Genomic DNA, 27,935 nt, shown 5'->3' on the forward strand with positions numbered 1-27,935 from the left:
GGTCTGGAAAGCAGATACAAGCAAGATCCAGTTAGATATAAATATGATTAAAGTGAGAGGTGGTCTGTGCTCTCAAATGAATAATATTGGTGCTTGTAGTTTAAACTAAACTGTGCACTCGAAGTGCATAAAATGTATATATTAGGACACTACGTAAAACTTATTTAAGAAAGGTTTCTTCCTACTTACGTTCCTCTGAGGTTATTTACAACCCACACGACTTTTTCAAAACACAAAAGTTATGTATGCTTTTTTGCAAAACATCAAAATTATGGATGTATATTATGTTCAAGTGTGTATTTTTAAAGTCATTGGTATATGGCAAGAAGTTTTTCATACACTAAACAAGTATTTTAATAGTCTAATTTGATAAGTTTAAATATCAGTTCTTTTATAGAAAAGAAAATCTGTTAGATAAATGTATTTTAAATGAAAAGTGGGAATTGTTGCTGATATTTTCCCCTGCAACCGATCAACAGCATTTTATCATATGGCGTATTTTGAAAAGTTAAAATACCAGTTCTTTAGAAAAAAGAATCTATTAGATAAATGTATTTAAAATTTTAAAAAGGGAATTGTAGCAAATATTATTCCCCAACAACCTGTCAACAACGTTTTAATATTGTATGGCATAGTTTTGTTTAAACCCTTGCTGTAAGGAGACGATTATTAGAGATTCAGAAGTTATTAATTAATGAGGTATATGACACATAATAAACGCCCCACTCATTGGAACGTGCAGTAACGACACATTATACGGAATGATGCAGCGAAATCTGATGTAGACCTCATATGAAAAATTTATAATTATAATCCTGTTGTTCGGTATTGTTTACTTCACAAACGCTTTGCATTTTTATGACATTTTTACATACCCTGAAACTATGAAACCTCTTTATATTTTGATAACATTCTTCTAAACAGATTTTTGTTTAGTGTGTTTTGTAGAGAAATAAAATCTTGACGCGGTACACTATTTAATCGTCTTGATATTGGTAGACCAGTGGGTCTTTTTAACGGTACTTCTAAAGGCAACTGCGTTGTTAGTGTTTATGCTAAATTTCGTTCAGGGATTTGCACCAAAGATACCAATTTTGTTACAAAACAGTGTACATGTACATCACTTATTCTCTTGAGGTCTTGTTTCTACAAGAAACGGATTTCGCATTGGTATACAACATTACACTCTGTGTTTCTCAGAGTCTGAAATGAATAAGATATATAGATATCTTTCTAGAAACAAATGAATTTTGTCAAGTACCTTACCAACATACATCTCTCCGACACTTGGATTCTCATTTCTCTCCGCTTCAAACTCGATACTTATCTTGAAGTGTATGTATGGGCTGTGAACTTGGTGTTTTAACATTTTTCTTATGCTTCCTAGTTGTTGCAATCTCCCATGCATAAAGAACGTTGTTTAATTTGTAAAGTTTAAGTTCTTGAATGCCTTGATTTCAAAAATCTCCTGGGAAGTAGAGTACAACCCTTTAATTTTCACACAGTTTACGGAGTTGAGTGTGACATTCACATTTGTTTATTGACCATTTTGTTTCTTAGGCGTGGTTAAAAGATTTCTTTTTTTTAAATACTGTTCGTGCCTGTTCTTCTCTTGTCAATGCAGATCTTATATCAATGATGCTGACCGGTTAAGTGAATTTGCTTTGACAGTTCATGCTAAGGTGTAGGATTGATATTTGTGGATTATTATTTTTAACAACCTACTCAGATCAATAAAGATGCCTTAATTATTCAGTCTGTGCACTTGTTTACAAACAGCATACCCCCACACAGTTTGACAGGTTTGATAAAGTGACAAAACCTCTGACTCCTCTCACCTACGTACAGCGTTATTTATAATTTGTAGAATTACATGACTCGGTCATAAGATGTATCGTAACTTGTGAATAGTATTTGCTCCAGTATACGCTTCAAAATTCACAGCTGTAGACGCTATGCGTATCCAGAAAAGTTAAAACCAAAAATATTAAGCGATATTTTAAGCAAATGAAAAGTGATAGTACTGAAAAGTTAAGGTAAAACAAAGGAATGGAAGTAAAATTTTTAACGATAAACGTTTAACGATAAACGATGAGAGCAGCTTAAACAGTGAATTAAATTGCAGTAGACAAAGAAAATTAAAAATGGTTGAGCTTTATATCGTTAAAGAATTGAGGCATATAATATTACAATCAAAGTGGACAGACTGACATTCATATCGTGGAAGGAAAACACAATCAAAATGGACAGATTGACAAGAAAAGTCGTGTTCACCTTCGTACATCTTTTGGCCATTGATGATGCACAGTACATAGATTCCCCAACAAACAACATTGTGCAAATATAAAGACACACTCTTCAATTAGGCCAACATCGTTATCGTTGTTGATATATGCCACATATATATTTGTTTTACAGGATATCACTTCTTGTATCCTATATAATGTTACATGGTATTTTGCCCAGATGAATTTGCTTACTTTATATAATTAATTACTAATCCTATTCTGTTTATAGTGCAAAGAACAGAAAATGTTTCCTAAAGACCAGTGCTCTCTTTTTTTCTAACATGCTTTAAATAAATATCTTGGGCTCGCTAAATATGATACTTTTCGGATAATTATATCATCAGATTGATGTCAAAAAGAATTTTAAAAGTTTAAAAATATTTATTTGCACTGTATTGTCCTTTTGAAGGATCTATGCACTCGGTTCACTCAGCATGAAACAAGACTCATCCAAACAGCCTTATACAAGATAGCATGATGTTGGCAAAATGTGCATGAATTCTGTTATACCAGGAAGCTGTTTTAGATTTGGCTACTGAATTTACGGAAAGATTGATTTATATACAAATTATAGGCTAGACTTATGCACGAGAAAGGGGCTTAATTTAAATCAAAAAACTATTTCTAAATAAATCTATATGAAAAAAAAGTTAACTACATGTATATTCTTGATAACCAATGTTAGAAATACAATGTAAATGATTGTGTTGTATTATTCGTGTTATGTAATTCAAAGTAATAACGATATGACGTATGATGCTTGAAGTACTTTCTTTACTTGAAGTGATATATACTCCAGCTTGTTTGTACCTAGCACAATGCTGATGTTACAATGATAACTTTGAATTAATTCCAGCTAGAGTTTTGAAAGTGAAAACGCTCTTCAATTCCTCCGGTACACATATTCTTAGTTCATTGCTTTGAATGTGCGCTCATTTAGATTTTCAGTGCCAGAAATGAAGTAGCAAATCTCAATTTTGTTTGTTCTTCATGAAACAAATTTCAAAGACAGCTGTGTAGCCATCTTTGAATGATGCATTAACATGTTTAATTAAGATAGAACACTATAATGAAGCCCTATGAACAAATTTAATCAATATAAAGACGATTACTTTATAAGCAATGTTTTGGTTCTAATAAAGAAAAATGATACTAACAAAATCATAAAATTATTATATCATAGAATTATTAATCACAAAACAATGAACAACTCTTGCAGTTTTAAATTTCGGTTATTTCCATGTCGCCGATATTGAATGACAATTTATTGCCAAATCTTGCAACGTAGCAGGAGTGACGTCGGGGTTTAATGGACCTTATGTTGGACTGACCAGTCAATAAAGAATAGTTGGACCGTTGAAAAAACCTAAACTTTTTATTGGTAATAACGATATAGAAAATTGTTTATAAGTATATAAAACAAGTATTCAGTTATTAACTGCACGAGTCCGAGGCCAAATATTTTAAATGTCGGACCCAGGAACCAAACTGTTTGCTTAAGGCAGCTGGGTTCGAGGGGTTGACAAAACACATTTTCCTTACGACAACATAAATTATTATACCTTTTATATATTTATTCTTCAACTTACGTGTAACTTATGCTGGTCTCTGTGATGTAAACATGATATACCAGTACTGAGGTTCTGTCACTCTCAAACAGTCCAATGTTTTAGTTGACCTCGCGCCGATTGTATGACGTAAGAGGTCAACCTCACCAAGTCCAAATCTCACTCCGCGGTTAAACATTTGTTTCTTATGACTGCTCAGTGAAATATTAGAATGTTTTAGTTTTAATTCTATAGAAACTTTTTTAACAGTGTTAAAGGTATAAAAACTTGTTTAACGCCTCTTTATGTTCAAATTATGTTAATTTCATTACAAGTAGAATTGTTACTATGTTTCTCCATTTTTGCTGAACTGAAACTATGATAATACACATTGCTTTCAATAGATCTGTTTTCCATATTTTCAGATAATTATACAGTACTTCAAGCCGACAACGACCGTTTGCATAATGATTCCCTGGTTTAGGGAAATGGGTTTCGCAGTTGTATACGGATCACTCGTTTTAAAAGTATACAGGTATATATTTGACTTTTTTTTTCTAAAAATGTTTCTTCTTTTATATTTTCTCTTTTTTACTTGTGAACATATCTTTTATTCCGATAGATCGTACTTTCACTATGAGCTACTGTAGAACTACTTTTTAATTTACAATCCAAATACAAATTTTGGTCACTCATTCCAAACCAGTTTCAGGTTTGGTCAAGATCATTTAGGTTTCATGCAATCATGAACCTACCCTTTTCCTAGCACGAACATTCTAAATATAAGAAAGTTCTTTATGCTTCTGTTGAATTCTTTTATGAAACTTATTGAAAAATATTTCCTTTATCCAGTTAGTAAATTAACAGCTATAATCCCCTCCAAAAAGTTATTTTCAAAGACTAAGATCGACCTTTGAGATCGGCCAGTCGGCTAACACAGAACTTAGCCAGATGAAGATAATTTTAAACACTGTCATCTGTCAATCAATCACTATGGGTTATAGATTGTTAATTTTTCTATGTCCAAAAAAAAAGTTAATTTAAAAAGAGTTTATGCTATCATCTCGTGAGGTAGCAAGATTGTGACTGCATTTGATTCAGCTTCGCTTCGCTTCGCAATACACGTAAGGAAACAGAATCTTTTTAAGTACCTACCCCTATAACTATTTATATCGTCACTTGAAATGTTTCAAATTGATGACCCATGTAAAATGATAACACGCTTTATTCATTGTCATAAGATTGAATTACCTTAAAATTTAGTGGTTAAAAGATATTTATGTTTGAAAAATTTACTTTTACTTATTTATACAAATTCATTTAAAGATTGCTTGTGTCTTGACCAAAGGCAATAATACAAGTTCAAGTTCACTGACAAAAAAGAAGTGTGAAATTCATGTCTGGTCCATAATGTTAAAGGTAAAGTTAACGAACAGTGACCAATCTTTAAAAAAAAAGTATATAAACAATACCAATATGTAAAGAGTGTATAAACAAACCCGTGAAAATTCCAGCGGTGGGATCAGATACTAACAGAGAAGAAATCATTCCCTGTGAGCCGTATGTATTGATTGTGTAGACGGAACATTCCGTAGTCAAATTCGGTATAAACAAGGGCCTAACGATTGGTATGAAACAAGTTAGCCAAAATGTGACCCAATATATGATACAAATATGTGGATCATATTTACTTAGACGGTCATTACAACGACTATTTTAGAAATTATGAAATTCAGACATTATTTGCGTTTCTTGAAAGCCCTGTAGCATCAACTTATCAGTGAGTAGCATACCTCGCTTTAAACATTGATCGTACTCAAAGCAAGCTCTTTAGTAATAAATTGGATAGAAATAAACATCATAAGCATACATACATGATGATGTTCAGTGAAAAAATCAATGATCACAAGTATTAGCTGTCTAAAAATGAACATAAACCGAAAGGTTGCCCTATTTTGCAATACATGTATATGAGATAAAGGATAAAAGATCTGAGGTTCTCTTTGTATATTGATCAAAATGAAATTAAAATATCTGTAACTAATTTACTTTCAGGCTTTTATCCGAGTTCCAGTCTAGGAAAGCTCATCGTGTGCACGTTAGAGACAAAGACCTACTTAAATATCTGTGTTGTGTTATAATAGTTGTGTTAGGGTATATGTCCGCATGGACAACAGTGACTTATGATCATATTAATACAGGAGACGTTATATTAGAATATGGTGTTACCAAAGACAATTTAAAATATATAGTGTGTAAATCTGGTTGGTGGGAGTATGTAGTAGAAATAGGTAAGTACCTTAACCACGTTTTATGTTATAAACCTAAAGAAGATCTATATTTTTATGCATTCTCAATGTATATTCCTAACTTTAAACAAATTTTTTTCGAGTCAATTTAAGAAGTGTTTACATAAACGTTAAAAGATGTTTACAAGTACTTAACAAAGAAATCTCTCTTTCACATATATATTAAAGTTTTTAACTCGATTGTTGCTTGGTTTTGTAGCGGAGTTGCTGTTTTTATTATTTGGGATGTATTTGTGCTACCGTGTTCGGTCTGCACCATCAGACTTTGCAGAGGGGACTTACATAACGGCAGCTATCTGTTACGAAGCCGTCATTTCCATTGTATTCTATGTTCTCAGGTACGTCCTATCAAGCTTCATAATTCTCTCAGCTTATAATTAATATTCTAAATAAACATTTTGTAGCTCTTCAGCGATATTAGAGTTCCATGAAATATATGGAGATAACGAACAGTCTTCAAGCTCAAAATTCTATTAAAAAAATACAAATTTTGGAGCAGAGCAAACACGGATCCCTGAAGCATCAGATGGGGTCAGTTGCATGTAGGAATAAGCATCCCTTGCCGACCCGTCACACTCGCCGTGTTCCTTATGATCGGAAAAAATCCTTCGACAATTCAGTGTGTAGATAATGGCCTAATATTGCTATCCTCAGTAGCATTACAAAAAAATGAGTTCTTGGTTGATGTTAATAGTTCCATCCCTCGGCTAACGTTAATTGCTCTATCCTTTCGCAAACAAGAAGTGTAGGTGACCCTCAGAATCTCTATGTAACAAACTAAAAGAGCTCTTGACGAACTAAAGGTATATAAACTTACTTTAATTAACGTACCCTTTAGGAAACGTGAAGAATTCTAGGATAACCATAGTATGTCACTACTGAAAGAGCTTTTCATTTATATTAATAGCTCTATTCCACGCTTTTTCGACTGAAGTGTAGTTACATAAAATTCCCAACAAAATGTATCAATGCACAATGCTTTGTGTAATTGACAAATATTAGAATTTTTCTTTCTTGGCTTTATAGCCCCTCCCATCTCAGGGAATTTAGTTTAACTAATATTGACACAATAAAAAAAATTATAAAATGAATACTGCTTAAAGCAAAACAAGAGACCCCTCCCCCTAGATTTTGTCGTAATTTGCCACATTTATGCGGAATGGATAACCAATCTTCATCGTGAATATAATGTCACGCATTACTTAACGTAGAATATTATCGTTGTTCTCTGCAGAGGGTTGACAAATATATCAATGATAAATCTAATTGAGAAAGGAGTCTCATTAGGAAACACAATCCTGCAAGTTCACGGGAGTTTCTCTCCGGCGCTTCTGTCCATTTTATTGGTCGGAATGGGAACATGTGTGAGCTTCGTGTATTATCAATTTAATACCCGCAACCTATCTTATCATGGGGCTTCTCATATTCTATGAAACAGACGGACAATGACTGTTTTTAATCTTAACTGTCTTACAGATTTATGTTTTAAAACTTTTTATAACTGATCGATGTACTGTAATTAAAGTACGCGATAATGACTAGATGGGGAAGTGATGGATGACTTGCAGCATTTACGTACATCTGTTTAAGTCAATTTTCAAGTTTTACACATGCAAGCATTGTAGTCGTAAGAATGACTAAGGTTTGGAGGCTGTCCATATGCATTTTTGTCCGCATCGATACTCTCACGTTTGAAATAAATTCTTTGTAGAAAGAGCGTCAAAAGAAAGCGAAAGTTATATGCTTCTTGGCTTTGTATTTTTTATCATTCAGTTTGTGTTACATTGACATATAAACAAATCGTATTATTTAAGTGCACAAAAAGACAATGAATATTATTCATATTTAACCCATTTAACTTTGATACAGCATTGCTAACCAATGAGCGCTGAATTTTAATTGCATTCAGGTCTGTAACCACTTGTTGCCTTTCTTATAGGAACAAAAATCAGTGGCCATACCATGGAATCTCAGAGTAATCAAACAGAAGCACAGGCACCTGACGTTACTTATTTTTCTTTTAATTAAAAAATATACACATACCTAATAATAAACAAGGTCCCCAAGGCGCCATCTTGAATTTTTCTAGGTCTGTCACATCAACTTGTATTTTCGTCTGAAACTCCGTCAAATAAATTCTCTGCAACCATATTCTTTCTGTGGCCAGTCTTTCGAGGTCTAAACTTACGGACAGTGCAACCAGAAGGGCGCATCACACTTGGAAATATTAAAAATCCCTCGTCAAACTCGATCTACTGCTTTAAATAAATTACATCAATATGCTAATGAGAATTCCGTATTTGTCAGTTTTGTGGTGGATCTAAAGCGGCGTGTTATAATTACTTTGAATTTTAGTAAATATTTCGATTATTGAAATGAAAAAAAAAATGCAAAATGGGAAAAATAAAACACTTCTTATAAACATACCTGTAAAATATACTGTATTAATCTATATCGATCGTTGCGTTTGAAACAATCTTGAATAAAAGAGGGGGGTGCTTGAAAAAAAAATCAACAACAAATCATCCAGAGTTAATTGAATGGTTTTCAGAAAACAAAAGACTGCAAACCATCCAGTTATATATATACATTATGTAACATATATACCTGGCATATGCTTAATTGAAAAAGGGAAGGGGGCACACTGATTAAAGGCTCGGGGATATGTAATGAAATCAAATATTAGCATACGCATCATGTAAACATGTTTGTATAATCTGTCATTAAGAAAAAAAATTAAAATGTCGCCATGCCACTACTTTATTGCAATACATAAAATTGCAGATCTCAACACTCCCTAGAATAATTTTAGTGTGGACCCCCCCCCCCCCTTCTCACACACGTGCATACATATTTTAGATAAGTCAATCTTCTCCACGGATAACGCTCAATCAGGGCATCAATAATGACAGTGTTATTAATTATATTTAGTGCATTTAAGTCCCGACTCAATATTTTGTCTTGAAAATGTTCATTGATCATGTTGATCAGCTAGCATGATCAGGCCATCTTGACATTTATAAAATATAATCGCTTTGATCAAGCTATATCGAAATTATTTTGAGAGATATAAAATGAATGTTCTTACATGTATATTACGTTGTATTATTGTCTGAATTATTGTTTTTGGAATAAGTATACTAACTTTCGTAGGTTATTTTTAAAAATAAATCGTACAAATATATTGACCAATCAAAAAAGGGCTTTCCCTAAGAATTTCAAATCGTATGTAAACTTCCGGCCCCCCTTTGGCGATTTCTCGGATTGTTGAAGCAGTAGATCGAGTTTGACGAGGGATTTTTAATATTTCCAAGTGTGATGTGCCCTTCTGGTTGCACTGTCCGTAAGTTTAGACCTCGAAAGACTGGCCACAGAAAGAATATGGTTGAAGAGAATTTATTTGACGGAGTTTCAGACGAAAATACAAGTTGATGTGACAGACCTAGAAAAATTCAAGATGGCGCCTTGGGGACCTTGTTTATTATTAAGTATGTGTATATTTTTTAATTAAAAGAAAAATAAGTAACGTCAGGTGCCTGTGAACAGAAGATATATTTATCAGGGATGATTATCCAAATTAACCACATATATTTTACTATTATTTCTGACGTAGGTAAACAATTCCATGGCTTTTTATCTTGCAGACATGTATATTGGACAGATTTGCACCCAGACTATTTGTTCCTCATGTCCTTCGTTCGATGCCAGCTCACAGTAACCATTACTTTATTGCTAGTGTTCGGACCCAAGGTAAGCGCTCAGGGCGGCTTTTATGGCTGCAGCAGAAATCATTGTAAAATCATTCAGGACTAATTGGACCAAATTTTTATTTCATTGTGTCCAATGAAAAAGCTCACCAATATTTTGTGTCTTTGTCAATATTTCGACATTTTTTGCCATCTCTGACTATAAGCTGCAATGCACGTTTATGAAATATCCATTTTCCCAAGTCATTCAAAAATAATGAATTAAAAAAATTAAATAAATCAAAAACGTGCTATTAAGTTCTTGGTTGTATATGAAAGGAAATGTAAATTACTTTTTGGCAAGGTTAAAGTAAACGAATGTTTATATTGCAAGATAAATTTTACGATTTTATTTTAAAATTATATTGCTATATAGCCATAGTAGGATGCATAGTTTGATTTTTTTTTTTTTTTTTTAGTGAAAAGTATAGCAGTAGGTTACAAAACATGGAAAAGATGGATTCATTTTTTTTTCTACATGCTTCTTCTCTAATGGCTCTAGTTCGGTTCCAACATTTTGTGCAATTTTGGTAGAATTCATTAAGATGCAAAACTACGTAAATGTTGATCTGAAAGAAGTTTTTTGTTCAAATTTTATCTTATAATCTCACAACAGTAAAGCTACGATTTAATCTTGCAGATATCTTCTTAATAAAACGATTTTGAGAATAGAATCAGAATTATAAAAGAAAGGGGTAAAGAAAAAGTGTAAAGAAATACGCACGCTAACTCTCGATTTCCGCCTACATTTTGGAACCATTTAATTCAATATAAATACCAATTTGACCATAAAATCTTTGTTTTTAAACAATTTGTCAATATATTCTTTGTTTAATACAAAGAAAAGTTCAATGGTAATTGATGAATTGTCTTAATAACAGTGCTAAACAGTAAATTATCCATAATTCCAGCGCTTGAAAAAAGGGGGGTAGATGATATTTTCTATTGAAATCGGAGTTTCAAGCATCACCATATTTTTTCAAATAGTCTTGGATATGATTAAATGTTCCTTATATCTTTTCTTATGTTTTAGGCACAAAAGTAAAACATAAATATATCAATAAAATATCATGTTTCAGTTGTAAATCGCTATGATATTGGTGGAAATTAAGCATTTTTATCGTTTTGTCAATAAACATATGTTCCCCCAATGTCACACAAAAAGCTTTGGTATGAATTTGTGAAATGATATTCCATATTACCTGTAAAAAGGAATTTTTGTAACAAGGGGGGGGGGGGATGTTTTTAAAATATTTTCCGTTTTCCGTTGATTTAATCGTGAAAAACACAAGTTTTACCAAAATTTTAGACTTATCTCTCTTTGTTTTCCCAAATAGTTAATGTTTTATGAAAATCCATATAATTATCTGTAAAAAAAATATTAAAAAATTCATCGAATATATTAACTTTTGAAAATTGACTTGGAGGTAGGCGGGAAAACAATACTATCGTTCGCAGTTCTTTAAATTTGTTCAATACTGAAACAGAGCCAATGAGGAATATTGGAATAACTAAAGGATACAGATTTTGCGTTGATGCACATCCGCATACTCAAAAGAGCGCCAAAGCTAGTATATGTATTTGTTAAATTGATGCGTTTTTGCAACAACAAAAAAATGTAATAGAACCATGATGCCTTAAATTGGTTTAGTTTTGACTTAAGATATTTAGTTTTCTTATTCCATTGGCAAAATTATAATAAAAATAGGACTCAGGCTAGTCTTGAAACCCATGGATTCCTTTTTCTCTATAGCGTTTATTTCTCACGTCTTTTACAGTTATTATACGCTCATCGCCCGCCCGATGATCATCACCACAGGAATCGGGCCTATTCCTCTTCTGATGTACAGGAGAACATGTCTCCGGAATCTATGAAGCTAAATGTAGGAATTAGTTCAAACGGAGACGTAGATGTGGCGGAAATCAGTCTGGCCGACATGGATCCAGAGGATATTCGAGTGAGATACAATATTTTCTTTCTTGTGTATAGCAACTGCAGAAGGAAACTTAAAGGCGTCAGAATTTCTGTCACTGAATAGATATAAACATTACAAAAAGGATTTCAAAATTATAATTCTATATCTTATGTACATGGTTTAACCTTCATTACATCAAATGTGCAATTCTTTTTCAGGCAGAGCTAAAAAGACTTTATACCCAACTACAGGTTTACAAAACCAGAATTATGAGAAAAGACAATCCGCATATTTCCAAGCGTCGAGGTGGGAGGAAACAAACGCATAGAAGATTCTCTATACAGCCTTTCCACCTTAAGAGTCGTCACGAGCGCAACTGTCCAGTTGAACATGAACACGAGATTTCTAAAACACCAGAGGAGTCTACAAATAGCGCGGAAATGTCCATATTTGAACCCGGAATCAAGGAGGAAACTCAGGAGAAAGACAAAGAAAATAAAAAAGAGCACTGCACTGTGACTTTTAAAATGAGATAGACAGCATTTATAGAAATCTTTAATTCTAAGTTATGTGCAGAATATAAAAAGGGGGTTTTAGTGATGGAGGGGCAAAAAAGGCGAGGATACCTGTACGGAGCCAGTGTTCACGGAAATTATTCTGGTTCACGACCAAGGAGATAGAATTAACCGTGTAATGGGGCCAGACGGAGATTTTGGAATCACAAGAAATACAGCGATGATGACGATATAGATGTTACTTATCATTCATACAATGTCTTCAGAACATTTCTTCACATAAAAAAGTGTCAGATTTTATTATTCAGATACACATGCTATAAAATGGAGTCAGCATATTAGGTAGAAAAAAAAATGTTTTGCCAAACTAGGGTGCCATGAAATAACGGAAATAGAAGTGCTCAGAAGATATTAAAAGTTAAAAGTTTCTTCAATATCTCGCTATTATTTTTGACACTTTGTTGTCAAATGATTTCTTCGTATTTGTGACTTGATTTAATGCATTTTTTTTGTTTTGGTAGGGATTGCTCAGAATCTAGTACACGTAACATGTTCATAAAATTCTTCATCAAATTAGTTTAATCTTGTGAACAAAGTGCACAATTCCACGTTGTGTGCACTTTGTGTTTGTTTTAATTGTTGCACAAAAAAGATACCGAATAGTCAATTCTTAACTAACGTAATGTATAATGATATGAAGATTAGCAATAGTTGAGGGGGATTGACGAATGAAAAGCCTGTATTTGTAGGTCATGCAACTTGCCAACAAAAATTCATAATGTTGAATATATATTTTTTTTAATGATAAGGACTTTACTGGGGAGACTACAATATTGAACGTGACCATAAACAAACTTCAAATATATATAGTGTATTTTATTTTAGTTAATTCAATCATTCTTGTTTATTTTCAAAGATACCTCCCTCAGGTGAGCACTATATACATTGTATAACCCAGAAACTCCACTGTGTTGTGTAACCTTGTTGTTAACTAATCTTAGCAACTCATGTAAGGTCCTTTTTAATTGGCCAACTCAGTTCTTTTTTTCTTTCACAAACATAATATCTATCATGTTGAACGTCTATCCATCTAAAAAGAACAGGTTTTCTTTGAAGAAAAAAAAAACATCCTATGAGAATTGTGTTTCAGTACATCATTGTGATATATATAGTTTTACTTTCTATTTATTTTTGTGTTAATATATGATTTCTCTATATTTATTGTATATTTTAATTTGCGTTGAGTTTGAATAAGTATGGTGTATTCTTTTTGAGGCAAATGATATGATGAACATGATGTCTGTTTTGTTCAACATATTGTGTAACCAACTGAATTTTTGAAATATCTAGTTAACTATTCGTAGGATAATAAATTATATATGATACAATCTCAATGAACATGAACATTTCTTCTTGGAATAACAGAGGTCTGCCAAAGGGAGAACCAAGCCTGGAATTAAATTGAATTTATAACAAATTCAGAGAAAAATTCAGGTAAATGTAATGTTACTGGTAGTTTGCTGCTTAGGACAACACTGGAGCTGTATAAAACCAATTTTAGTTATGTTCCTTGGCAGTGTTGTTTCTTCTTCAAGTTGACGGTGTGTAGAGTTTCGTCGAGAAATAAACGCTACATTTAGATGACTGGAGTAAAAAGGGATCGAAAAGCCAGAAACAAATGAAATATAAAAATGCTTTGTCTAAAATTGTGTCTTTGAAGTTGCTTTCTTTTTCACCTTGATTTTTAGCTCAGCCTGAGGCAAAGGAACTACAGAATTTTTGTCCGTTGTTTGCCGTTGTTGTTATCAATTATCATTGTAAAACAGTGTACAATTTTATCTTCTACAGAACCACTGGGCCAATTTCATCCAAACTTGAGTATCCTTTGGTAAAAGGAGTTCAAGTTTTTGGCAATAGGAGGTAAGGAAAAGTACAAATTGAGTAGTATTATTTACAACTATTTTTCAAACATAGGTAATCAGATATTACAGAGCTCACCTCAACGAATTCTGTCTTATGTAAGCCACACTAAGCTAACAACCTAGAAGTTTACATCCCAAATGCAAATTTTATGCAATTTTGATACGATAGAGCTTGCAGTTACTTGGGAATAGAGTTTTCCAAAAACTTCCAACTAGTCGCCAATCCAAAAAATGTAATTCAAATCCATAATCTGAAGCAAGGTTGAGAGTGTTCATTCCTTGATGCATCCTCCTTGCCTAACAAACGGCTTATACCTACTTTAGAATGAACCTACTTCAAAAACTTAGGCTAAACCTGTTCACTCATCTAGAAAATGCAGGTCAGATTCAGCATCCCAAGCAAGTCCTTTAGTGCGTATAATTAGACTTGAAAATGAGACCTGGAAGCATGGAAAATGCTTCTGGTGTGTTTCATTGTACCAGTCAAGGTTTCAGATGTTACATTTTCATTTCCAGGTAACTTACGAATCCTGCGTTGACCAAACTTGTATGAATGATGCATCTAAGAATGCATTGTAGCAACCTCTAATGATAAAACGCCGCTTAATGATAGAAATAGCATTAAGGGTTGCAATTGCAACGTTAATGCCATAAATTATTGCATTAATAGCTGACATCATCAACCGCTAATGCTAAATCGCCGCTTAATGACAGAATTATATCATTAAGCGTCACAAATGCAGTGCAACATCGACGCTTAATGAAACAAGCAAATATCGACATATTCGACGCTTAATGATACACACTAGTGTATCATTAAGCGTTGCAGTTGCAACCTTTAATGATATAAAATTTAGAAATCGCTTGTAATATCTAAGAGAAACACACATCCACCTTTCTTGAACAATGAGATATCACTTATCAAAATATTTATATATACCCTTGTGCTATATAAATGGTTATTATTGAAGTTTTACAGTGTTTTCTATCTAGTCAAGGGAACGTCGTTTAGCCCCGGATGTTTAAGAGACAGATAGTCAGATAGTTAGAAGAAAGAGATACAAACAAAGGGATAAATAAAATGATATTCAAGTCCTTTTAAAAGAACCATTTTTTTTACTGAAAATACAGAAGCAAACAAGCAATTTAATTCCTTTTAATTTGATACAATGATTTTAATATTCATCCTAAAATATATAGAATATATTTAAAGATTCCAAACTTTGTATTTTAGATTTGATACAGCTTAACACATGTCACTGTTAACGTTTCAGATATACGTATCGAGAAATAAATTTAAAATTTTCACTTTAATTGTATTTTTAATCTGCTTCGTTTCTCCAAATTTCGATAAAGAGAGTCATCAATATTGACAATTTATTTTTAAGTATATTAAACACAAAGAATACAAATGAATGCAATACATTGAATAATATATTAATTTGAGAAAAGGTTCATTCATCTTTTATTTGTTATCAGTTGTACTTGAATACATTACTGTGGCATGATTATTTTAGAATCAATTTTGAAAACTAGTACATGTATAAAATTATCAAATTATGAAAAACATGTCGAATGAAATTGATGAAGCTGATGTTTTTTAAAATTATAAATGACGCATACTTCATTTTTTAGTATATTTGCCTGTCTGTCTGTCCGTCTGTATGTAAACAATTTTTCAAAATGCTACTCCTCCTGCAGTTTTGGTCTGATTTCAATATAACTTGGCACACAGAAGACTACACAAAGATACTTAATTTCTGCATCGGTTTTTGATTTTTGCCTTAGTTACTAAAGATAGAAATAATATAATAAAATGCTACTTATCCAACATTTTTGTATGATTTCTAAATAACTTAGCTCACATGTAGATTACACTTAAAGATATCGGTTATTGATTTCGATCAACGGTGTTGCCGTTGTTACTAATTATAAAATAGAAATTTTTGTGAAATTCATTCAAAATGCTACTCCTCCTACAGTTTTAGTCAGATAATAATATAATTTGGCGTGCAAGTAGACTATACTTGATACACTATTATCAGTTTCGTGTTTTTGAGTTTGTTGATTGATGTTGCCATGTTACTAAAATTGAAAATTCTGTAAAATTTTATTGAAAGCTATTACTACAGTTGTAGTTTTATTGCAATCTTGCCACAAAAATAGATTTAATTAAGGACTGTCATTCAATTTATTGCTTTTATAAAGTTTTAAGCCCCAATTGCTACTTTTTTCTTCCTTTATTATAGGTAAGTACAGACGAGTAGAGCTACAGTCTCGACAGAGATATATTTTTTCTTTCGATATATAAGACTAAGTTTACATTTGACTAATATTAAGATAAAATAGATTTAAATGGATAGTTTTTTTTTGGTACAAGAGAGACCCTTTCTATTAATGCATGTACTAGTATTCATTTCTTGTATATTATTTTTTTTTAGAAAAATGGTCCTGTTCCTAAAAAAAAATGTTGGAACCTTTTTCTTAATCTTAACCTTGAAATGTAATGAAATATTACACCAGCCGTGAAATTATCCTATAAATTTTAGTCTGTCGTGCAATGTAACATCACCGACTTTTTCATCACAATAAAATAAAAAACCGATCAAACTACGTTGTAGTTTAATGGAAGTTTTCAATTTAAGGAGAAGTAATGAGACAAAGTATGTTTGTAAGCGTCGGGATGGAATGGGGAATGGGTTATTTACATTAATAAATATTTTATGTTGGTTAAGGTAGGATTCTTCTCACATTTCTTGTATTTAAAAATTAATGAAATGTTCATAGAATCAAGAGGACAATACGTATTTGTGATGCTATCAGTTAGAATAGATTTGACTGTTTAACATTAGAGGCAAGGTCAGGTCAAGGTCATTACCTTTTACCCTTTTTGATAATATGTTTTGTATCTCTTGGAATAAGATACAAAATATTCATATTTGACATTCTCTTCTGATTTCTACATTGTTTTCAAAATGTTTTAAAATATAGGTACATCAAAAAATGGTGAAATAGGCCGTTCAGAGGATTATCCATAAGGGTTATATAAGAAATAGGAACGTTTGGTATCTTGTCCAAATGGCTGGTAAGGTATCCTTATTTTTTGCGAGGAATCTTGTTTAATGACAATCTCTTAAGAAAAATTATATATTTTTGAGGAACGTGTCGTCTGACTTTAACATTAAACCAGAAATCTCTGTCAAGACTGTAGCTCAACTGGTTTGTACTTATAACAAAGGATGAGAAAAGAAGCCATTACCATCAGACCAAAACTGTAGAGGGAGTAGCGTTTAAAAGGGATTTCACAGAAATTTCTATTTTTACTAATAATGGCAACCTTGTTCATTAAAATCAAAAACTGATGCACTTTTTTATGTATCTAAATGTAGTCTACTTGTGTGCCAAGTTATATCGAAATCAGACAAAAATTGTAGGACTAGTAGTGTTTTAAAGAAATTTCACAGAAAATTTTATTTTTAGTAAACATGGCAACACTGTTCATCGAAATCAAAAACCGATGAAATATCCTATGTATCTTAATTAGTGTCGTATAATTGTGTGCCAAGTTATATTGAAGTCAGACCAAAACTGTAGTAGGAGTAGCGTTTAAAAAATTGTTTACAGACAGACGGACAGCTAGACGGACGGGCGCATTACTATTGCAAAAGCTCTTCTATAGTCTCTGACCAGTAGAGCTAAAAATTACTGTTTCCAATAATGCGATCCCTACTTGTACTTCAAAAGATTATTTTTTTTATTTTTGCACATAAAGATACTACCATATATGGCCTATAAGATCATATTACCAAATTGACATGGGTAATTTAAATAAAATGGATACATGTATATGCTTATCCCAATATCCTCTATTTTTCCTAATTTTTTAGGATTTATTAGTTATTTTTATATGCTTCCTATACATGTATTTAATTTTTTCCTATTTTCACATATAGTAAAGTTGGCACATAAAGGTACAAAATGATACAAAAACTAACAGTTTTTATCGTTTACTAAGATAACACTTTTTACGGATTTTTGGCTAAAACCTGTACTTGGATTTGAAGCATTTAAAAGCAAACATAATTCTAGTATGTATGAAAAATCTTATTTATTTGATATATTTTGAAACTTTAGTCCCTTGTTATCAATTTAACTTACATTTGAAAATTTCGTTTAGTCTTTGATTGCTTAAAAATTATAACTAAATTCAATGTTCTAAAATGATTTTGAGAGGCAGAAAACAAGATATTTCATACGCCACCATTAAGCCAAAAATATAGTCCCTGCTAGTTTTCAAACGCAGTTTACCATTTCTATTTCAAGTTTTATAATTGTGATGAAGAAAGAAAAATATGGTCTTTTAAACCTCTTACATCTAAATATATGACATATCAACAAATATACTTTGAATATTCCATCTAGTAAGAAACCAGAGAAGAACCCTTCTTAAGTTAAATATTTCTTTAATGTTTTTGGGACGATTAGGGATTTTTTATTCTCCATTTTTGAAGGCCTTCCTCTATACTTTGAAAATTTTGCCACAGACTTGCTTTATATGCAACTTACGTTTCTTTTTATCATCGAAATTACATGTAGTACCCCAGGGTCTTAAAGTAACTATTTCCAATATCAAAGTATTGATTTTTATAACGATAAAAAATGAAAATTAAATAAATGTCATTGCAATAAAAAAACTAGCTCGTGCTTATTTTTGCCAACTAGACAGCACACAGAAAGACTTCTGTGTTACTTTCTTTCCTTGTATTTGTGCTACTTTTTACGTATAGAATCAGATGAGCTAGTGACCACGTGGAATCGGTTTAACATCTAATTATGTAGCGCCAAGAATACGATATGCCTTAAATACCAAGAGTCCAAGCATATCAAAGTTTTGTACTTTATGTTTGGAATAATTAGAAACAATAATGTCTTATATTATTCAAAAGTTGTAAATTCTATTCCTAACTAGAAAGATTTCAGTCTGTCTTCACTACAATTGTCAGTAAAGAATGATCTATTTCGGTATACATGTACCATTTATACTCGCCTGTTAGTCGGTTCTACTTAATATAAGTCTGAAATTTAGACAGTTTTTTTCACTCATGGCTGATGTTAGATAGCGGACATGTCCCTAACAAAAAAAAATACTATAGAAAACTTCATAGTTTACTATAGTTTAATATAATTAACTAGAGAAGCACAGTAAAAACTTTTTGCTAAAGTGAAAACTTTGGAACGTCGCTAACCACTGTCAAAATGTACGATCCTCTCCCAATCTGGCCGCAGTTGCATGAGACGAGAATATTTTGTAGCTCATTAAAGTATTAACCAATGCAAGTAAAGCATAGTCGGACCTTTCATGCGACCTTTCAATACCCATTCGCAGTGAACGAAATACTTCTGATGAATACATGTATTAATAGAGAGGGTCTCTCTTGTGCCGAAAAAAAGAACTATATTCATTTAAATTTATTTCATTTTAATATAAGTCAGATGTAAACTTAGTCTTATATATCGAAAGAAAAAAATTTACTACAAATGAAATATGCGTCATTTAGAATAAAAAAAAAACAGTCTCTTCAACCTCAGTCAATATGTATATTGTAATTTGATAAATACTAGAATTCAAATTTGATTATAAAATAACCATGCAAAAGTGATGTATTCAAGTAACACGGCTCACTATTAAAGCATAAATGAACCTTTTTTCTCAACAAAATATATATTATTCTATGTATTACATGTACTTGTATTCTTTGTTATATATCCTTAAACATAAGTTGTCAATATTGATGTCTCTCTTTCTCGGAATTTGGAGAAACGAAGCAAAAGTGAAAATCTCGATTCGTATATCTGAAACGTTAACAGTGATATGTGTTAAGTTGTATCAAATCTAAAACATATATATATATTTCAGGCTGACTGTTCAAATCATTGTATAAATTTAAAAGGAATTTAATTGCTTGTTTCCCTCTGTATTCTCAGTTTTAAAAATGGTTCTTTTAAAGGATTTGAATATCATTTTATTTTTTCTCTTTGTTTGTATCTCTTTCTTCCAGCTATCTTTTAAACATCCGTGGCTTAAAGACGTTCCCTTGACTAAATAGAAAACACAGTAAAACTTCAATAATTACTATTTATATAGCACAAGGGCGTATATAAATATTTTGACAAGTGATATCTCATTGTTCAAGAAAGGTGGATGTGTGTTTCTCTTAGATATTACAAGCGATTTCTAAATTTTATATCATTAAGGGTTGCAACTGCAACGCTTAATGATACACCAGTGTGTATCATTAAGCGTCGAATATGTCGATATTTGCTTGTTTCATTAAGCGTCGATGTTGCACTGCATTTGTGACGCTTAATGATATAATTCTATCATTAAGCGGCGATTTAGCATTAGCGGTTGATGATGTCAGCTATTAATGCAATAATTTATGGCATTAACGTTGCAATTGCAACGCTTAATGCTATTTCTATCATTAAGCGGCGTTTTATCATTAGAGGTTGCTACAATGCATGCTATCAGTCTTTCTTCGGACTCTGTATCTGACCTATATTTTCTGTATGCGTGAATAGGTTCAAGTTTTTGGCGCAGGTCTCATTTTTAAGTAGTAATATAAGCCCAACGTTGACCATACTTGCAAGGATGATATATCAAAGGATGCACACTAATGGACACGCTTCGGATGCTGAATCTGACCTAGATTTTCTGTTTGAGTGTACAGGTTAAATTTATTGGCGCAGGTCTCATTTCCAAGAAAATATGAGCCCTATGTTGACCAAACTTTCATTGGTGATACATCTACGGATGCACACTAATGGACTTGCTTCGGATGCTGAAACTTTCCTACATTTTCTGGATGAGTGAACAGTCTAATGATTTTGGAGCAACTTCATTCTAAAGTAGATATAGGTCCTATGTTGGGCAAACTTGTAAAGATGATACAAATAAGGATGCACACAAATGGACTTACTTACTTACTGATGCTGGATCAGACATACATTTTCAATACAATAGACCAGAATGAAGTTATTGCATTCTTGCAAGCCAGGGGTCCTGTGTCAACACATTCCCGTTGGTACAACAAGGATGAAGTTATGGGTGCAGATAGATCTATTACCAAGAAACTATAAGGCCTGTCTTAACCAAACTTGTATGAACGATGCATCAAGAGATGAACACTCTCAAACTTAATTACTTCATATTCTCGATTTGAATTACATTTTCTTGATGGGTGACTAGTTTGGATTTTTGGATAAGTCTATTCTCAAGTAACCGCAAGCCCTATCAGATCAAAGTTGCATAAATTTTGCATCTTGGGATGTAAACTTCTAGATTAGTATTTTAATGTGGGACTTTGCCTTACTTACACAATGTACTTAAAGACAACATTCGTTGAAGATGAGCTCTATAATCTCCCATTACCTACGTTTAAGAGGTGCATATGCTCATCATAACCATGCACTTAGATTTAATCTGCTAAATAAATTGAGAGAGAAGGTTTTTTTGAAGAATTTCAATTTGATATTGAATATCATATAATAACCACACACCAAGCTTAATAAATTGATTGCTGAGAACGTGGCACTTGACATTGAAAATGACCTTTCATGCAATTAAGTGATTATTACAGATTTTGATGGTGGAATTGACCTTCTGTATAATGAGTCAGAAGCGAATGTTTCCAAACCACCCCTTTTAGATGCCACAGACTGCTGTTACAGATTCAGAACATGCACAAGAATCAGAATCAAATAGCACCGACCACGTGTTGATTGCATTGCATCAAGATCACCCCTACTAATGTGTTCTGAACCTTTTATTTTTCGGTGTTCTGCAAATTATAAAACCCGATGAGTTCAGAGTAGCTCTGGCAGTGGCTCTGGCGAGAGTTAGCGAGACTTCAGCGAGATAGGGTAAATTATTCACGGAATTGTGGCTAGGAAGTGACTAGCACGTGGAGGCATGGTAAACAGAAAACTTATGTTGCGTTTTAGTTTTCACCACCCTATAATATCATTCTGTAGAAATGTGCTTCAATCGATCTTTCTTGAATTCATTCAAGTTTAAATAATAAGTATTCTCTACAATTTTCTGCTGTCATGAATTAAAATTTCTTTTTGGACAATTAATTTGCATGGGAACCGGGACTATATTTTTTTGCGTCAGATTAGCAAATGAGGCACCAATGTGACTTTAACTGACAAATCAGATGAATGAGAATTGCATTATGGGGTTATTATTCGAATTCTACAAGGATTTTTTTTTATTTTGCACTCCATTTGACATGATCATAAATGAACCTGCACCACGTGTTCGAAGTAACATGTAAACATGTATTTGGCGTAAACGTATTCAATCAACAATTGGTCAGTTTCTCGTGGTAAGATCCTCTGTGCACATTAATAGCAATAACCATATACTGTAGATCACTAAATTTTCGCGACACCTTATTTTTGCGAGATAGTCATTGATTCTTTATAAGCGAGACAAAATTTTCACGAATTGTGGTCATTGCTCTATACAATCCTAAGGAATACTATTATACGCGAGAAATAAATTTTTACGATTACACTTTCTCGCGTAAGTTCTCGCGAATAAAAAGTGATTTACAGCAAACAAAGGTTTGTCATGCAGTGTAGATGATATTACACATTTTTTGTCCCCCGCTTGAAAAGTGGGGGATATTAATTTGGGTTTGTCCGTCCGTCCGTCCGTCCGTCCGTCCGTCTGTCCGTCCGTCCGTCCGTCTTTCTGTCTGTCTGTAACGCTTTCGTTTCCACACGATATCTCGAGAACCCTTTGAGCTTTTGCAATGAAATTTAGCATAGCAACTCCCTATGGACTAAAGAAGACCCCTATTGATTTTGAGGTCAAAAGGTCAAAGGTCAAGGTCATAAATAAGCAAATTCTGTCTGTTAAAACACTTTCGTTTCCACACGATATCTCTAAAACCATTCGGGCTATCGCAATGAAATCTTACATAACAACTCCCTGTGGCCTAAAGAAGACCCCTATTGATTTTGAGGTCAAAAGGTCAAAGTTCAAGGTCGTAAATTTATACATTCTGTCTGTGTGTAACACTATCATTTCCGGGCGATATTTCAAGAAGATTTTGAGCTTATGCAATGTAATTTTATACCAAAACTCCCTAGGACGTGTCTCGCCCCTCTCAAAGTGCCCCGCCCCGTTTGTTTTATTAGTATTTATAGTATTACATGTCACTATTTTTAGCGCTGGGGCATGAGGAGAGTTATTGCGTATAAAACAGGTTCTCGGCGGACTTTATGTTCTTATTACATCTATTAGAACTGTTTAATAAAGGCTAAATAAATCAAACACCATGGATTGTGTAAAATTTTGAGAATACCGAACATGAAAACATGAATATATACATGTATGTGACTTCAGTTCTGCATATACTCCGTTTCACGTAAAGCGGCTCCGTGGTCTAGTGGTTATGTCTCCCGCTTCAAATGTGATAAGTCCCGGGATCGAATCTCAGTCGAACCTTTTTTTTTTTTTTTTTTTTTTTTTTTTTTTTTAATACTTTTTTTTTTTTTTTACTAAATGATAGTATTCAGCATGTGAAATGAAAAATTTATGAGGTTATAAAATCATCATTACAGTGTGATAAATATTCCATATAAAAAAATCTATACACATAATAAAGAATAAGCAATCAAATCTTTATATGCATATTGACATACATGTATTTTATTTCCTTCAGTATACATGTATACATTTAATAATTCTACAAATTCAGTCAGGGGGAGCCGACTTTTTCCCTAAGCGGGGGACACGAATTCTCTGAATTAGCTTGTTTATACCCCACGCAATTAGTTGCGTGAGGTATAATGTTTTTGACTCGTCTGTCAGAGTGTCAGAGTGTCAGTCAGTCAGTCCTTTTTTTTTGTCAGCGCAACTCCTCATAAACTGCTGCACAGAATTTCGTCAAACTTTGCAGGTATTTAGGACACAATGTATAGATGTGCATATTACCAGGAAATTCCGATTCCATTATTTTTTCCGGGAATTTCCGCACTTTTTATCTTAAGCATTTGGCCATACCTTGAATATAGAGATGAACAGTTTGTCAGCGCAACTCTTCATAAACTGCTGCACAGAATTTCGTCAAACTTTGCAGATATTTAGGACACAATGTGTAGATGTGCATATTACTAGGAAATTCCGATTCCTTATTTTTTCCGGGAATTTCTGCACTAAAAACTTAGGTTTTTGGCCATACCTTTTATACAGTTTGTCAGCGCAACTCCTCATAAACCGCTGCACAGAATTTCGTCAAACTTTGCAGGTATTTAGGACACAGTGTATAGATGTGCATATTACCAGGAAATTCCGATTCCTTTATTTATTCTTAGAATTTCCACACTTTTCAACTTAGATTTTTGGCCATACCTTGAATATAGAGATGAAGATTTTGTTAGCGCTACTCCTCCTAATCCGCTGCACAGAATTTCGTCAAACTTTGGAGATATTTAGGACACAGTGTGTAGATGTGCATATTACCAGGAAATTCCGAATCCTTTATTTTTCTGGGAATTTTGGCACTTTTCAAATTAGATTTTTGGCCATAACTTGAATATACAGATGAACATTTTGTCAGTGCGACCGCTCATAAACCGCTGCACAGAATTTCGTCAGACTTGGCAGATATTTAGGACACAATGTATAGATGTGCATTTTACCAGGAAATTCTGAATCCTTTATTTTTCTGGGAATTTCGGCACTTTACAACTTAGATTTTTGGGGATATCTTGAATATAGTGATGAACAGTTTGTCAGCGCAACTCCTCATAAACCGCTGCACAGAATTTTATCAAACTTTGCAGATATTTAGGACACAATTTGTAGATGTGCATATTACCGGGAAATTCCGATTCTTTCATTTTTTCTGGGATTTTCAGCACTTTGAGTTTTGGGGGAGCGTGGGGTATGTGAGCTTGCTCACTTTTTCTTTCATTTAACCAGTGTATCAGTCGCTAGTGAGCAGTAATTTTTGCAGTAAACTATGATAAGATGTATTAATTGTTATTTAACACCCCTTACCCCTAAGCCACCCATTTCTGTTGAAAATCATGATAGTCTTTCAGAAAGTATGGAAACACATTTTTCACAGGACATGTATTAAGAAGAAACAGACTATAGCAATTTCCTGTTTACTGCCAATTTTATTTATAAAACTGGTTCTACCCTATAACCTTTGAATAGGTAAACCTAAACCACGTGTCTTGAATTTAAATCACAATAACATTAGTAGGGGTGAAGATACCATAGAGGGTATTTTTGTGCATTACAATCAAACAACACAACCAAAAAACACTGGAGCAGCCACGAGAAACACAAACTGGAAAAAACTTTGGACTCCATAGAGGAAATCAGCCATCTTACACACTGTGATCTAAATATTATTTAAGAGACAGTAAAAGGATCAACTACCAGCTTTAGCAGAAACAATAAAAAAGTCTTGGAAAAAAGACAAGAAAGCCAATTATGTTTGTGGTATTCTCCGTCTTTTGCCTCTAAACACAGAGAAAAAGAGGGTAACAACAAGATCTAAAAGAAATCCCTTATATCTACGAAATCTTGCATTGCAGTGTATAAGAAGAAATCATAGTATACCCAAAAATGGCTTTACGTGCAGCTTTTTGTCACCATGTTTTCGAAGAAAGGGAACTTGAATGGCGTAACGATGCACCATTGAAATCAACCTCAGCAGAGGATTGCATGAAAAAATTCCATTCTGGTACTGCTACCCGGAGCTCCTTACAAATACAGGTACACTGTTGTGAAAAAGTCTTGACTGTTCACACAATTTAACTCACCTTCGAGTCAGGACTTGTTCAAAAAATATCCTCGGAGTAACACCTGTTGCATGGAAAGCTTGTTCAATGTCAGGTGAGACAGCTTTATCCGTGCCGCTTGTTGATGATATCGTTGATAAGCAAAGCGTCCCTAATGCACACACTCACTTGTCTTATGAAGTAGAAAAATGGATGCGTGATTTTTAAGGAAATGGTGCACTTTTGCTGTACATAAAAAACACCAGACTTGGAAAACGTTTTTAAACGATTTATATTAAGAAGAGTCATATACATCTTTTTGAATTTAAAAAAAATCACAAGTGCATTTTATAAAGTAAAACAGCAGGCAAACTTACTGAGCATTTTGCCGAAAGAATTTACGAGTAACAATTGTAATAACATATATTGTAGAAAAAAGGGAGAAAATCAGAGGCATGGGTATACGTACTCTACCTGTTTACCACAGAGAAATCGGTTGATCATAATATCACAGGTTCAAATCCACTGTGGGGCATTGACACTGATCCTTCAGATGAGACCGTATAGATCAACGTTCCATGATAGAGAGAGCTGAAACCATATAGATCCATATTTTTGTTCAATAGTCATGAATACATGTATGTGCCAACTACAGGCCTAGATTTCTGGTAATTGGTGGTATCCCAATATCAACAGAAAAACCTCAAAGAAACTTTAAATAAACGAAAAAATCTATCTGTTCATCAAGATCATATGACCAAATTTTTTCAAACGTTAACTCCCCTTATGCAGCAGTATACCTTTATCACCTGTATATAGGGTTTATATTTCTCATCTCGATATACGAAAGAATGCTCTACGTATAAACAATTTCTAAAACGAGGTAAGTTGTTGAAGAACAAGTTGATGAAATAAGAATATCAGCAGTCCTGTTTAAAATCAACATTTTGTATGTCCAATGGTCGATACAATGACCTTTCCCATGTTGTCAACAAATACAATCTTTCATAAAGTCAATTGCTTACTGACGTTTTTCAAACTAATTGCTAAGCCATTATTTACACACCGAATTGTTGACGGATTTTCCCGTTTTTTCCCAATCGGGACAAGGAGGACTCGGCTGATGTAAACGGTTGGCACTTGGCAGGGGATGCTCACTTCTCCATGGCACCTGATTCCACCCTGATGTGTTAGGTCCGTGTTTTGTCTGCTCCTCATTTGTACGAGGGCTGTTCAATAAAGAATGTCCTCGGTGCTCGGAAAGCAACAAACAAGAGGCCCATGGGCCACATCGCTCACCTGAGCACTAAGGGTAGGAAAAAAGTAGAAAATGGCTTTTTATTGTAAAGTTTTTGGCCCCGCCCTACCCCCGGGGGTCATGATTTGAACAAACTTGAATCTACACTACCTGAGCATGCTTCCATATAAATATGATGAATTATGGCTTTGTCATTCTTTAGAAGAAGATTTTTAAAGAATTTTCCTATATATTTCTATGTAAAACTTTGGTCGGCCATTTTGGCCCCGCCCTACCCCCGGGGGTCATGATTTGAACAAACTTCAATCTACACTACCTGAGCATGCTTCCATATAAATATGATGAATTATGGCTTTGTCATTCTTGAGAAGAAGATTTTTAAAGAATTTTCCTATATATTTCTATGTAAAACTTTGGTCGGCCATTTTCGAACCCCGGGGGTCATGATTTGAACAAACTTGAATCTACACTACCTGAGCATGCTTCCATATTAATATGATGAATTATGGCTTTGTCATTCTTGAGAAAAAGATTTTTGAAGAAATATCCTATAGATACATTTCTATGTAAAACTTTGGTCGGCCATTTTGGCCCCGCCCTACCCCCAGGGGTCATGATTTGAA

At 33.3% G+C, this 27,935-nt stretch overlaps 2 protein-coding genes across 2 annotated transcripts in view; one reads left to right on the forward strand and one right to left on the reverse strand.

Moving 5' to 3' along the window:
* LOC134251908 (metabotropic glycine receptor-like) overlaps positions 1-13,719 on the forward strand; it is a 29,646-nt gene extending 15,927 nt beyond the window's left edge. Inside the window, exons 5-10 of the mRNA XM_062734328.1 lie at positions 4,261-4,370; positions 5,891-6,126; positions 6,344-6,482; positions 9,789-9,894; positions 11,669-11,848; positions 12,025-13,719. Of these exons, the coding sequence (XP_062590312.1) occupies positions 4,261-4,370; positions 5,891-6,126; positions 6,344-6,482; positions 9,789-9,894; positions 11,669-11,848; positions 12,025-12,342 (1,089 nt within the window). The 3' untranslated portion in view covers positions 12,343-13,719. The remainder of the gene's footprint in view (positions 1-4,260; positions 4,371-5,890; positions 6,127-6,343; positions 6,483-9,788; positions 9,895-11,668; positions 11,849-12,024) is intronic.
* Positions 1-27,935, reverse strand: part of LOC134251903 (uncharacterized) — a 280,050-nt gene that overhangs the window by 135,561 nt on the left and 116,554 nt on the right. The window lies entirely within an intron of this gene.

This window comes from Saccostrea cucullata, unplaced genomic scaffold, assembly GCF_032062105.1.
Source record: "Saccostrea cucullata isolate Sc308-1 unplaced genomic scaffold, CSIRO_AGI_Scuc_v1 ctg599, whole genome shotgun sequence".
Taxonomy (NCBI): Eukaryota; Metazoa; Mollusca; class Bivalvia; order Ostreida; family Ostreidae; genus Saccostrea; species Saccostrea cuccullata.